General features: G+C 43.4%; 2 protein-coding genes across 6 annotated transcripts in view; one reads left to right on the top strand and one right to left on the bottom strand.

Moving 5' to 3' along the window:
* Positions 1-14,093, top strand: part of LOC138756996 (catenin alpha-2-like) — a 667,135-nt gene that overhangs the window by 523,257 nt on the left and 129,785 nt on the right. The gene's annotated exons all lie outside the window — the stretch shown is intronic.
* Positions 10,967-13,694, bottom strand: lrrtm1 (leucine rich repeat transmembrane neuronal 1). Its single transcript, XM_069923542.1, has one exon. It carries the CDS (start codon positions 12,820-12,822, stop codon positions 11,245-11,247), a length of 1,578 nt encoding a protein of 525 aa, XP_069779643.1. The 5' UTR covers positions 12,823-13,694; the 3' UTR covers positions 10,967-11,244.

Raw genomic sequence — 14,093 nt, 5'->3', positions numbered from 1 at the left:
ATTGCTATCAGGCTTTTGAAACTCCCCTTACCATCCTAAAAATTAACTACTACAGACCCACAAAAAGACAATTGAAACCATAATGTCCATAAAATGTAGGAACATTAGGAGTCCTTTTATTCTGAGGTTGTGCCCTCTCACCCTAATGGAAGCACTCCATCCAACCTTCTCAAAATCCAGCAGGTTTCAATGAAATCCCCCTCATCATTCTAAACTCCAGCAGAGCATCAAACACTACCCATACATTAACCCTCATTCTCAGAAACCTCCTATCTTGGGTAAACTTGTACCTCTAATTTTGTTTGTTTTAGATTGGTCACAATGTTTGAGCTACCGAAAGAAAATAGACACACACCCAGAGAGCAGTTCAGATTATACAAATGTTTATTACAAATTCAAAAGCTGATTTCAAACTACAATATGCAAGCCCTTCCCAACTATACTTATCAACGCTTGGACTGGTCCCAACTGCCGAAGCGAGGCAACGACTGCACACTTGTAGTAGGTTGTCAGGGCGCTGGTAGCAACTTCTCCACCTCCCCTGACTGGGACGTTGGCTGGACTCTGGAAGTTCTTCTTGCTGAGAGATGTTGCCACCTCTCGGAGAGTCTCTAACTTCAGCAGCAGGACCATGGTTTATATTACCCAAAAACTGCTTACCCAAGCCCCTATTCCCAGCACAGCAAGAAAGATAAGCGAGCAAGCTAGCAATGTTAGGCTTCTTACAAATAACATAATTTTCAGCTTATCACTTTGAATACAATGTTTTTTTATTATGCATTAAGGCTAGGCCTCTGTGACCAAAACAAGCAGGAAGATTAAATGTTCTTGGTGCACAGATGTCCTTTCGTCAGATAACAGCATCTCTGGCCCCTCGGTGGAATTTAGCTTATGTCTGCTGATTCTAAAAAAAACAAGCAGGTTCTCAGCCTTGCAGAACCCAAGCTGCAAATTAAAAAAGCCGGTTAGAATCTTCCATTACACCTCCTCTGGATGCTCTCCAATTCTTAGATATGAGTGCCAAAACTACCAACAATACCCAAAATATAGTCTGATCAATGCACTATAAACCTTCAGCATTATATTGTTACTTTCGTTTACTTGCCCTTTCAAAATGAATGCTAACATTGCCGTCTTTACTACCATCTCAACCAGAAAGTTAACCTTCAGGAAATCCTGTGCTAAGATTCCCAAATCCCTTTGGACTTTTGCTTTCTACATTTGCTCATCACCACTTAGAAAACTGTCTACTTCTTCATTCCTTCTACCAAAGTCCATGACTATACACTTCCCCACACTGTGTTCCATCCACTACTTCATTGCTCATTCTCCCAACCTGTCCAAGTCTCTCTGCAGTCTCCTTGCTTCCTCAATAAAACCGTATTCCCCACATCCATTTTAACATCACCTGCAAACTTGGCCACAAAGTCTTCAATTCTGTCATCTAATCATACATTTATAACTTGAAAAGTTGTCGACCCAACAGTGAAACTACTGGTCATTGGCAGGCAGCCAGAAAAAAAAGCCCTCTTTGTTCCCACTCTTTACCTTCTGCCAATCAGTACTGGCTGAATTCATCCAACATTTCTGTGTTTTGACTGCAATCACAGCCTCTCCAGACTTTCGTGTTTCACTCCTATCTTTTCCAGCACTCTTGTGTGTAGCAGCTTGCCAAAGGCCTACTGAAAATCTAAGTAAGCAACATTTATTACTCTCCTTTGTCTATCCAACTTGTTGCTTCCTCAACGAACTCAGATTTGTAATGCAAGATCTCTCCCGAAGAAAACATGCTGTTTTTGGCCTATTTTATCGTGTGCTTTCAAACACCATAAAATATCGTCCTTAATAATATCTAGAATCTTGCCAAGCAATGAAGTTAGGCGAACTGGCATATCCTGTCCTTTGTCTCTATCACTTCTGAAAGAGTGGAAGAAAGGTTAAAAGAGCAGACAAGAAAATGATGAGTCACTTTTTTTCCCCGCACAGCTGTAATTGTATGTGTTATTTTAAATTTATTATCTCACCACAAAAAGATTATCTGCATTATTGCAAAGTCACATATTTTAGACAAGGGCATTTATTATTTAATTCAATTAAGTATACCATTTTAGTCGTTATTTAGCTATTTTCGTAATTTTTTCTACAAAATAGCTGTTCAGTTGCAGCAGGTAAGAATTGAATATGCACCTGACAATAAACTCTTTATCATCATTTTCTTTCTCTCTGGGAATTTAATGTATGCTATTGGAGTGGATTTTTTTTTACAAAGTACCCATTATGCTCCAGCTCATAAGAATTTTGTACATGTGTACATTTTACATGTGTATGATAATAAACTCAATATCATTATCTATAGATGGATGTGAGTTTTAAGATCTGAATTTACAGCTCTTTTATGTACTTTGTTTAACATCATTTTCTTCTCTGCACTTTTAATCTTTCTTCTAACGAGCTATTAAATTTTATACTGGCATTCTAAAACATACATTTCATATCTTGGTCAGAAATACCCCCAGATATAGTTTCTGCTAAGTACTGAAGAGATTGTAAAGAAATTTGTTCAATTTTTTTCCAGAACCTCTTGAACATGAACGTGCCAAACCTTGTTTGAAGATTGTCATTGTATTCAGTGCTCATCGAGCTTGCTCATTATAAATTGGGAGTAAAATTAAATGAGAATAACTTAATTTTACACAACCCATGCAAATGATAACACAAGGTCAACTTGTGCTTTATAATCACTTAGTAAAACTGAAATTTCTGTTGTGCAACAGTCTCCTTTGAAGAGGAAACTTGCTCATGGCATTTGCAAATATTTTATAGTTAAAGACCACGACTAGTTTCCAGCCGTCCACAGTGCTGCTTAACTTTGTAGGTAGCACCTTATAAGAGAGGATAATTCTGGAAGACATCTTTCCTTATTTTTATTTCAAGCATTGAAGCTGGAACTGGAATACAGCAAAAAGTTTGTATTGTACACAAGATGCTCTGCATCTTGAGTAAGCACTCAAGAGTCATTTGTTTATTGAACTTAACATATGTGGCTGCATGGTTCCCAACATACACAAAGGTTCTGGGCTGTCCTGCAGAACACAGTGGTTTGTGAATGATAATTAGGCCTCAGGCAGTGCACCTTATGGCTGCACCGATAAACATTTCTGATATCCTTTTGGCATGTTGAGCAGTCAAGCTGTCACTAAATGCCTTCAATAATCAAATTCATTCAGAAACAGTTGAAAGTATTAAGAAATAAAATAAGAAATCCTAATGGCCCCTCAGGTCAGCATAACATTCACAGGGATGAATGTTATGAATGGGCTGACATGGGAAAAACAGGGATGACTTCTCTCACTCAGACTGGCTAAAAGCAAATCCTTGAAAGATAGTCAGAATAAAAGTCTACTTGGAAGAATCTCCACATGGATTGTCTTATTTTCACACAGGCCATAACTAATACATTTTTGATGGTTAAATGTAAACAACATTTGTCAAAGGCTTTGGAGAGATCACCTCTGGAGCATTGTGTACAGTTGTGGTCACCTTCTTTATGGAAGGACATTCTTAGAGTTAATCACCAGATATTATAAAGACTAAGTTTAAATTCACTAGAGTTTTGAAGATCTTATTGAAACAGACTAAATTTAGATTTAGCTTGACAGGTTGATTGCAGATTACATGTTTTTTTTTGGTTGGAGGGGCAGTCTACCATCAGGGATGAGAGTCTCATTATGTAGGCTAAAGTATTTATGACTGCAATGAGAAGAAATTTCTTCACCCTTGATGACATTGGACCTAAGGAATTCTTCACCACAGAAGGCAATGGATATAAATCCACAGAAAAAAAAGTGTGTGTGTGTGTATACATGCACACAAATATATTATATATATTCATATATACACATGTATGCACATAGGAGATAGATTTCTAGATGCTAAAAACATCAGGGTGTATGAGGTGAAAGTGCTGTGAATCAGCCAAGATTGTTTTGGTCCACAGGCTTGTATTACCAAATGGCTACCCCTGCTTATATTTTGTTTTTTTTCTACTTATTCCTGAGATAAAAAGAAATTTCTCTACTCTCAGAGAATTGTGAATTCTCTATCCTAGGAGACCTGTGTATGCTGAATTATTAGATATATGTTTGGCTGAGAAAGACCTTTGGATGACAGGGAAATCAAGAGTTGTACATGAAAATGAAGTTGAATCCAAACCAGATTGGACTTGAATTTATCAAATAGTGGTGGAGGAGGGTGGAGATTACGCTCCTGATTCTATTTATTTAAATAGTGAATTAAGGAAATGAAAAAAAAATCCAAATTGACATTTATGAAAGTGCAGGTCATTAGAACTACAAGGTTTCTAGTCTATGTATGTGCAGTAAATGTAATGATTGCTGCAGTGCAAACAGGGATGTTAACAGACAAACCTTTTAATATTGCATGCAGTACCTCTTCAGAAACTGCCATTGGAGGCAGAGTAGATGAGGGTTCAGCTAGCCTAATGCTGTGTCCCCTGGATGCTGAAGGTGAACAATGAGGTAGCCTATTACATGGTTTTAATAATGTGATCTTTCTATCTATCTGGCCATCTATCTATCTGTTTGTCTATCTATCTATCATCGCATGCCCTGCGATACAGAGAAAATAGTTTTGTGTACTACACAGGCAAGCCAAACCATAGCTGAGTAAAATAGATAGTGCACAATTAAACAAAAGTAGATATGGTAGTGATACAGCAACAGTTAGAAAAGTCCAAGAGCTACAATGAAGAAGGGTTTGTGAGATCATAAAATCACCTTTTGCTGATGGAGGACCTTTCAGGGATTTGATAATTGTGGAAAAGGAATTGTCCTTGAGTCTCAATGTTCATGTTTTCAAATTCCTATATCTTTTGCTGAAGGAAGGTGGGAAAAGAGAGTGTGTTAGGGATGAGTTTGCTGCCTTCCCAAGGCAAAAGGATGTGTAGGTGGAGTCAATGGATAGGAGCTTAGATTCTATGATGGTATGAGTTGCATGCAGTTTGGAGCAGAGCAGTTCCTATTCCAAGCTGAAAATGGAGGGTTGAACTGTTAAAACATGATGCAGAACAACCTTGCATTTCTGGCCTTTTGGTAACAGCTTCTCAGTTGAATGGTTGGAATTAGATTAATAATTGGGACTATTGAACAATTGTTCTCTTTCAAATTTATTACGTGAAAATAGTCCTCTCCTTCTATGGCTGCAGGATAGAGCGTCCAACATCAATGAGACGAAATACATGCAAGAAACTTACAGGTACTGATTGGAGGGCTATTAAAAAATAACTGCTTACAAACTCCATTTGTATAATGTTTGAATTAAGAGGTAAGTTTCCCTCAATTGGTTGAAGACTCAGAATTTCTTTTTATTTCACTCTTTACAGCCATATTACTACAGAATGTAACAATATGAAGTGTGATCAAAAATGGGTGTGAAAGAAACCTTTGTTATGGACTTTACGTGTCTTCTTTGGCTTGGCTTCGCGGACGAAGATTTATGGAGGGGGTAAAAAAGTCCACGTCAGCTGCAGGCTCGTTTGTGGCTGACCAGTCCGATGCGGGACAGGCAGACACGATTGCAGCGGTTGCAAGGGAAAATTGGTTGGTTGGGGTTGGGTGTTGGGTTTTTCCTCCTTTGCCTTTTGTCAGTGAGGTGGGCTCTGCGGTCTTCTTCAAAGGAGGCTGCTGCCCGCCAAACTGTGAGGCGCCAAGATGCACGGTTTGAGGCGTTATCAGCCCACTGGCGGTGGTCAATGTGGCAGGCACCAAGAGATTTCTTTACGTGTACCTCTGTGGTAACAGGGCTAATGCCAGGACAACAGTGCAGTTTTAAATCACTGGACCAGAACCTAAGGGTGGCAGGATGAAGGGTTTTCCTTGTACCACAAAAAATGATCCTAATGTACCTTCATGAAGGGTTCAAGACCAAAATGTTGATCTTTGCTATATAAAGTACGCCGTTTGACCCGCTGAGTTTTCCAGCATTGGGTTTTTACTTCAAACATTCAGGGCGTCTGCGGACTTTCGTGTTTTACTCCTAAAAGATTTTATTATGTTCACTGCATGTTAATCTAAAACACAGTTAAAGTACGGCAAACACATTTAAGATCTGAAATGCATTTGCAAAAATGTTATCAAATGTTGGCAATTCAAAATTGTTGAGCGTTGACTGCATTTTGCTTTGCATCCTGTGGTGGAACTGAAGCTCTGTTCGCTGCAAGGCGGATGGCCAGTCACTAGATGGCAACATGGTCCTATGTTGTGAATGGGTTGTAGCGAAAAGTGCCAGCCACTTGAACACAGGTTGGAAGCTGAATTTGGGAGTTGGGGAGGAGGGGGGCACTAGCAATGGAAAAAAAAACCACGTTCAGTGCGAAGGAAACTGAAAGTCCCCATCCTTCCGGACGTGCATTAAAAATGTGTTCCTGAAATACAGAGGGGCATCAGATCCTCCAACCGGGGGACAGGCGCAGTGATCCTGCAAACGGGGGGGGGCAGGCGCAGGGATCCTCCTCCTGGGGACAGGCGTAGGGATCCTCCTCCTGGGGACAGGCGCAGGGATCCTCCAACCGGGGTGGGGGGACAGGCGCAGGGATCCTCCTCCTGGGGACAGGCGTAGGGATCCTCCTCCTGGGGACAGGCGCAGGGATCCTCCAACCGGGGTGGGGGGGACAGGCGCAGGGATCCTCCTCCTGGGGACAGGCGTAGGGATCCTCCTCCTGGGGACAGGCGCAGGGATCCTCCAACCGGGGTGGGGGGACAGGCGCAGGGATCCTCCTCCTGGGGACAGGCGTAGGGATCCTCCTCCTGGGGACAGGCGCAGGGATCCTCCAACCGGGGTGGGGGGGGGGACAGGCGCAGGGATCCTCCTCCTGGGGACAGGCGTAGGGATCCTCCTCCTGGGGACAGGCGCAGGGATCCTCCAACCGGGGGTCAGGCACAGGGATCCTCCAACCGGGGGGCAGGCTCAGGGATCCTCCAACCGGGGGGACAGGCGCAGGGATCCTCCAACCGGGGGACAGGCGCAGGGATCCTCCAACCGGGGGACAGGCGCAGGGATCCTCCAACCGGGGATCAGGCGCAGGGATCCTCCTCCTGGGGACAGGCGCAGGGAGCCTCCAACCGGGGGGGTCAGACGCATGGGTGCTCGCAATGAGATCCGACCAAGTTGCCCCTGAGCTCGCTGAAACAACCTAAATTAGTGGCTTTTATATAGTGGCCTGGAACCGATCTCTGGAGAGACATCGACTGAGGTGATCGATGGCCTTCAAAAATCCCCTACAATCAGGGAACGCTCGTTGATAATTCAAAACGGAGAAGGATCTTTCAGGGGACTCCAAGGAGTTTTCAAGGAAAGGGACAGGTTGTGGGAAATGTACTGAACACGAGTTCAAAGATTTTCTCAGTAGTAACACCCTGCTCTCGCCTGGCAGAGAGACCGAAAAATGATTTTATAGCAACATCTCGGATAGCGAAATACTAAATGGACTTTGAACGCGGAGGGCTGTAAAATATGTCTCTAATCAGTATTAAGAGTACCAAATGACAGTCAATAACTCGAATTACTTCGAAGCAAAGCTATGCTCCGCTCAGACGATCATTTCACACCTTGCTACCGACATCTGACAATTCCTGAACGCGGGCTGATATCCGAACTGATGTTCCCTATTAAAGTCAATCGATGTAAAACATTATTTATTACTCCGCTGTAGTAAAATGCAGTTGGTAATGGCCCCTTTATGTTGATTAAAGAACTCTGCGATGTCGCAAGAAAAACTGCGTTGGCCGTTTATTAAAAGATGCGATGGTAAAACTCTCAAGCAGTCAATCTTCCTGCAGGAGTTCTCCCACTCTGAGGCGACTGAACCAGAGACACGGGGCATCATTCTTTCTCCAAGGTTTGCGGTGATCAGGATAAAGATTAGTTTCGCCACTTTATTCCTCATTCACTCCTTTAACCCGAAGGACGGAAACATTTGTAGCGTGGGGAGCATAAGAGATTGACGGAGGACTTTTAAACATGATCATTTACCTTTTAGATGCCAATTTTTTTCTGTTAGATGATCACTTACATTTTAAAAGTTTGAAATATTTAGCTTGTAAATTCTATTGCCGGGAACTGTGGAGATGGAAATGTAAGGTGTTCGGGCTTTTGATATCTATTCATTCACGGGATGCCTAGAGCATGAAGTCTTTTTCCAACCTGGGTGCCAAACGAGGGGCCAAGTGTAGGCCGTTCTGGAGTAAGGCACATTGGAGGGACTGTCCCGATGTGGTGTTTCGGCCTGAAACGATGACAATCATTTGCTTTCCATGGATACTGCGTGATCTGCTTGAGCTCCTCCAGAGAGTCCAGTGCGATGTGTTGCTCCAGTTTTCCCAGTCTTTCTTTTACTAGAGTCTTGTCTAGTCGAGGACAGATAGGGATGGCTGGCTCTCATGGAAGATAGATTTTGGGTCAATCTGCTCGTCACTCGGTTTCGATAGCGTTCATTAATTTATAGTGTGGAAGAAAATTCGTCTATGGTTCTAACTTCTAATTGTTACGGCTTGGAAAAGAAAAATAGAAAATAATTGATGAAAACATTATTTAAAAACTACATTGGTTTATCAAGTGGTGATGGGTAAATTAAATAATTTGGCCACTATGTTTCTACGACCCTGTCACTGATCTATATTTTTACTGTTTCTTGTGAGGGGTTTTGGAAATTATAGTAATCTCTCTTTTTTTGTTGCCCTTGAAGATTGAACAATATACACGGGACGAGCACTGGGAGGGTCGGGGATGCGAGGAAGAAGTGTTCCCTATTGAAACCCAGTTCTTCCTCCTCAGTGAAAACCGTATTTGTTCCAAATCTCATTTTGCATCAACAAAAGAAATCATTTTCACAGCTTAGTAATAAACTAGCAAGTACGTTATAAATCTCTGTTTAATACCTTTCCTTCCCGAGATGACTTGGAGCGCACTCCACTTTGCAGCGATACCCAGGAGAGCTTTGATTACTGTTTATGTTCACACTGAGTCATGAGGACAGATAAATTGTGGGTGTGATGTGTTGGTTGGGGAGGGTGAGTTCTTTTTGTCGAAATTAAGCGATTGCATATTATGTAGTCCGGCGGGTTAAACAGACACTTTCAGTACATTATTTGTAACTCATTTTGTAAGGCCTTTTACTGTAGGCTTCATTGTGTAGTTCAAATGATCTCACGAGTTTAATGATTGTTAAGCACAGTTCTCTGAATGCAGGTCTGAAAAGAGAAAGCAAATTCCTTGCAAACTTTTAAACGCCCGCAAAAGAAAACAATCGCCAGTAGATGCCGGTATTGAGTTTTCTTTTGCAGAGATAACTTTTATTTGAAAGGGCCGTTTGAATTTTGTAAAAACAATGCAACTTTTTTTTTGCTTTTATTTGACCCGATGATTCAACCTGTGAGTCTAATGAAACAATCTTAGTTATGAAAGCCATCCCTAAATGACGAGTCCCCTTGCGTAAAATTAGCACGCCCAATCGAGAAAACGGAGAAAAGTGAGTAGTGTTAGAAAATAAGAGAAGTCGAGGAAGGAGGCGGGCGAATGAGTAAGTAGAAAATTGATTAAACCTTCAGTTTGACGAATAAAGAAACATGATGTATAAAGCTTGGAAAAATAAGCAGTATTCACAGTAGAACAATCAGTGTTATGCCAGGAAATCCCAACAACAAAACCGTCGTGCTAACTCAGTGCAATGTGGAGATTGGTACCAACCTTGGCTCCAGAATGAGGCATTCTGGAACACATCTCTGTTGTTGTTCGGTCCCTGGCATGAAATTTCAAGGCAGCAACTTGCGCTGGGAATATAATTGATATGTCTGGATAGAGAGATGTCAAGGAGATTACCGCCATTCTTTGGAATAGCATCAGCCTTGAAAGGAAGTGAAGACTGGGAACTGTTTGCATATTGAAAATGCGGTGGAACAAACCACAAACCAAAACTTTCAGCTCTTTAACGAAACACTCGAGATTTTAACAGAAACGAGATGAGAACAAAGAAATTAAATTAAAAAAGGATAAAGAAAACAGAGCACGAGGTGGTGGGGGGGGGGGGGGAGAGATGTAGAGAATCAACTAACCCTTTCCGTCTCAAAAAATCAGATTCATGGTTATTTGAAATCCCCGTAGTCTTGCATTGAAATGGAAAATAATGAGTCAGTATTTGGTTGCAAGGCCGTTTGCTGGAGGGGGTGGACTTTTTTTTGTTATGTAAAAATTAAAATGATCAAATTGACTTTTTAACAAAATGCAATTGAGCTCGAAATCTTTTTCTTCTTCAATAAAGTTTCAATAACTGCATAATTGATACATATATCCTGAGATTTGTGGTTTTAATTAACTCCCCAAATCAAAGTCAAATAAGCATGCACCTTTCAAGCCATCACTTCTCCGTCAGGTATTTATGTTAACCAACTTATTCTCGTCGAGAGAATAAGTGTCAATTCCCCAAACTGTTAGTAGAAATGAGGCAGTCACTGCAGTGACATTATTACTTTATGCTCTGGCCGTAAGCTGCGGCTTTTCAATTGACACGCATCTAGAGCCCCATTCTAGAGGTGGGCATTCCCGAGCGCTGTTTAACACCGCACAGTCCCTGAAAGAGGGATCGAAACTGTGTCGTACTGCGCTCGCCTTGCAGGAAATGCAGGGTCTTGTTTCACAGACTGAAACTGTTACAATAAAGTGAGAAATCTGAGATGGAAAATAAATCACCAACCCAAAGACAGAAGAACGTTTTTTTTCCCCCTCTCGCCTGTTGCCGCATTAATCTCGACTCCAAAGCTGTAAATAACATTTTTTAAAATATTTATTTAAATCAGGATAATTTACAAAATTGATTAACTTACATAATTGACGAGCCGTGAACTCCCTCTTATTCCCAAATCTTACAGGTGGATTTAATAGAAGAGACTGGTGGGAAGTTACATATACATTTTTTTTAATCCTTTACAAATCTCAAATGACAGTTGAAAAGAGGATGTCTGAGAGGTTTTTAAAGACGCGTTGAAGCTTAAATATTGTTTGGAATTCTGAAAGAGACCGATGCAGGGTTTCTTGGAATCAGTATCATCTTAATTCATTCACGCTCCGTGCAGTCTCTGGCTGCAGTACGTCCCCCAACAAAGTGTTGGACTTCCAGTTTTGGTGGGGCCGGAAAGGGAGGGGATCTGGGGAGGGTGGGGATGTGGAGGGAGATCACACTTCGCATTCCCTCGCTGGCTGTTGATGACAAGAACACGATCCGTAATCATTGATAATCACCAAAGCCCCCTCAATGTGATTGGGTTTATAGTCAACGTAGTATTCCTGCGTGGACATGGCAGCCATCTGATGCATAGTTTGTTGTTGTTTCTGCTTCCTCCGCTGTGTCACAAAGCACTGCCTCAAGTGCCTCAGGCCAGCAGGAAAACACTTCCACGAGACGTAGAGTACCAGAACCACGATCAAAAAGGAGAAGAGCAGCGCCATGGTGCCCGTGATGACTTTGTGAACGTGAATCGTGCTTTCCTGTGGATCGTGAGAAAGCACTCCGGTCACACCCATTAATTCAGTGGTTCTTACTCCCGTTGTATCCTGTGTGGCATACATGCTGTAAGCATCTCTGACTGCTGTCATGCCTTGGTCCGTGTCAGCCACACCGGTCACGCCTGACAGTGTCATCGGGTTTGTGACCGGGTCGTCACATATGTGAAAACCATGGACAGCATCTAGTACCTCCTCGCCCTGGGTGTGCACAGGGGTGGCACATAACAGGCTGCCTTCGTGATGGCCCTTAAAACTGCTCAGCCAGGTGGCCAACGCACAGATATTCCGATTGCATTCCCAGCTGTTCCCAGAAAGGCTAATGCTAGTTAGAGATTTCCAAGAATCCAGAATTGCCTGCTCGACGGTAGTGAGACGGTTTGAATCCAACTGGAGTATCTTGAGGTTAGGCACAGCTTCAAAGGCATAAGATTCAATAAATTCAATCTCATTTCCAGAGAGGTCCAGTTTCTCCAGATGGTTCCAAGTCCAGTCTAAGGAATTCACCACAATACTGACTTTATTCCACTGCATGTAGAGGGTTCTCAGAGACAGCAATCGTGGGAAGTGAGCAAAGTTTACTTTCACCAAATCGTTGTGCTCCAGGTGGAGTTCAGTGAGTTTCAACAAGCCTGCGAACGCATTCCGCGCCAGGCTCTGAAGCTGATTATATCCGACATCCAGAAACTCGAGGCTCCGGCAGTCTTGGAAGATCCTGACCGGGATGAACTTCAGTGCATTCGACCTTAAGTGCAGCGTTTGCAGTTTGCGCAGTCCATGGAACAGGTCGGGCTCCAGGGTCTGCAGGCTGTTGTAGGACAGCTGCACGTGCCGCAGGTTGGGCATGGGCCTGAACGTGGCATTGGGCAGCTGGGTGATCTTGTTGGAGCTCAGCACCAGCTCTTTGAGCCGGCGCAGCCCTCGGAAGGCATTCGGGTCCACCGAGTAGATGTGGTTGTGGTCGAGGTAGAGCCAAGTCAGCTGCAGCAAGCCGATGAATTGGTCGTCGTGCAGTTCGGACAGACTGTTGTAGCGGAGCGACAACCCCTGCACCCCGGACAGGTTGCGCGGCATTTCGCTCAGGCTCTGCGACTCGCAGTACACCAGCTTCCCATCGCAGCGGCACTGCTGGGCGCAGACACTATCCACGGCAGGCAACATGTCCAACAACGCACCCAGCACACACACAACCGACGCTGAAGGCTTATTCAGGAGCCAATGCACACTGAGACCCACAAGAAGGAAATCCATGAGCAAGGATTGCACCTCCAATCACTCGCCGGGTTCACGGTTTCTCGTTTAATCAGTCGATCTCTTCCCAATCACCAAAGTTTTTACATCATTTTTTTTAACCAGAGAACCAAATGCCTTGGGTTGATTTTTTTTCTGACTCGAGCAGGAGGATCTCCTGCCTCCGAGACATCCAGGGTTGAGTTGGAAGGAGTTTGAAAGAAAAGAAGGAAAAAAATCTAAGTATCAACTGATCTTTTTCATTGTCGAGGTCGCAAGGAGATTGTTTAATGAAAGGATTCAAAGGAAAATAATCTTACCCATCCTTTTCCACACAAGGACATGCTCCATTCAGTCACTCGGGGCTTTTTTTGTCCACACTAGGCTGTGAAAAAAAAATATCCTCGGTGCAGGCGAATCCAGTGCTCTCTCTCTTTCTCTCTCACAATAGCTCGGTCTGTGTCTCGCCGCGAAAGGGCAGGAGCAAACGAGATCTCCCCAACTCCGAGCTGCAGCCGACTTGTGCAATGTTTTAAGTTTCAAGGCTTTTTATACAGCGACTGCCTCGACGGTCTCTCCTCCTCCTTCCCGGCCGCAAGTCATGCGTTACCCAAACTCTCTCCTTTCCAACCCCCCCACCCCGTTGACGATTTTGTTCGGATCCGTTCAGTCTGAATTACCATCCCATGGTTTGAAATGACCAGTAAGTAGCCTGTGTCCCCTTTAATCAACGCAGACAAGCCAGTAACAACTGTGCCCGCTTCTCCAGCCAACGGAGCAGCAGCTGTACTGCAGCAGCCGGTACACTTTGCTGGTTTCGGTGATGCTCAGAGCAAGATGGATCGCGGAGCAAGGCTCTCCTCCCTTTAACAGAGTACTGCACTGCGAGAGCAGGCAGACGTGCTGAGTGTTGACAGAATGTCGTAAGCCACTCATGATCGTTCAGACTTCCCAGTGGTATGTCAAACATGGTCAGATTGAAAGGGGTGGGCATAAAGCAGCGTTTTAATGAAGGGTAGTATTTCCCCTCCAACCATACCCAGAGTATTGCACCTTTCGTATACATTGACCCATGTCAAGGCACTCCCGATCACTTAGAGTGGCAGAGAGAATCCGGCGGAGCAAGAAATAGTTGCTGCCAGGGGCAAAAGATTCCCTTCCCCTCCCCTCGAATGTTGTGGCTTATATACGGTTCAGACTTCATGAATGTAACATTCGGCAAGGGGAGTGCAATATCTCCTACTCTCAAAGGTGCAAACCATTGACTAATTCTTTTACCCGGTCAAAGTTCA

The sequence above is a fragment of the Narcine bancroftii genome, chromosome 3 (assembly GCF_036971445.1).
Source record: "Narcine bancroftii isolate sNarBan1 chromosome 3, sNarBan1.hap1, whole genome shotgun sequence".
NCBI lineage: Eukaryota > Metazoa > Chordata > Chondrichthyes > Torpediniformes > Narcinidae > Narcine > Narcine bancroftii.
Note: the sequence above shows the minus strand (reverse complement) of the source record. Positions and strands in the feature narration are given on the sequence as shown.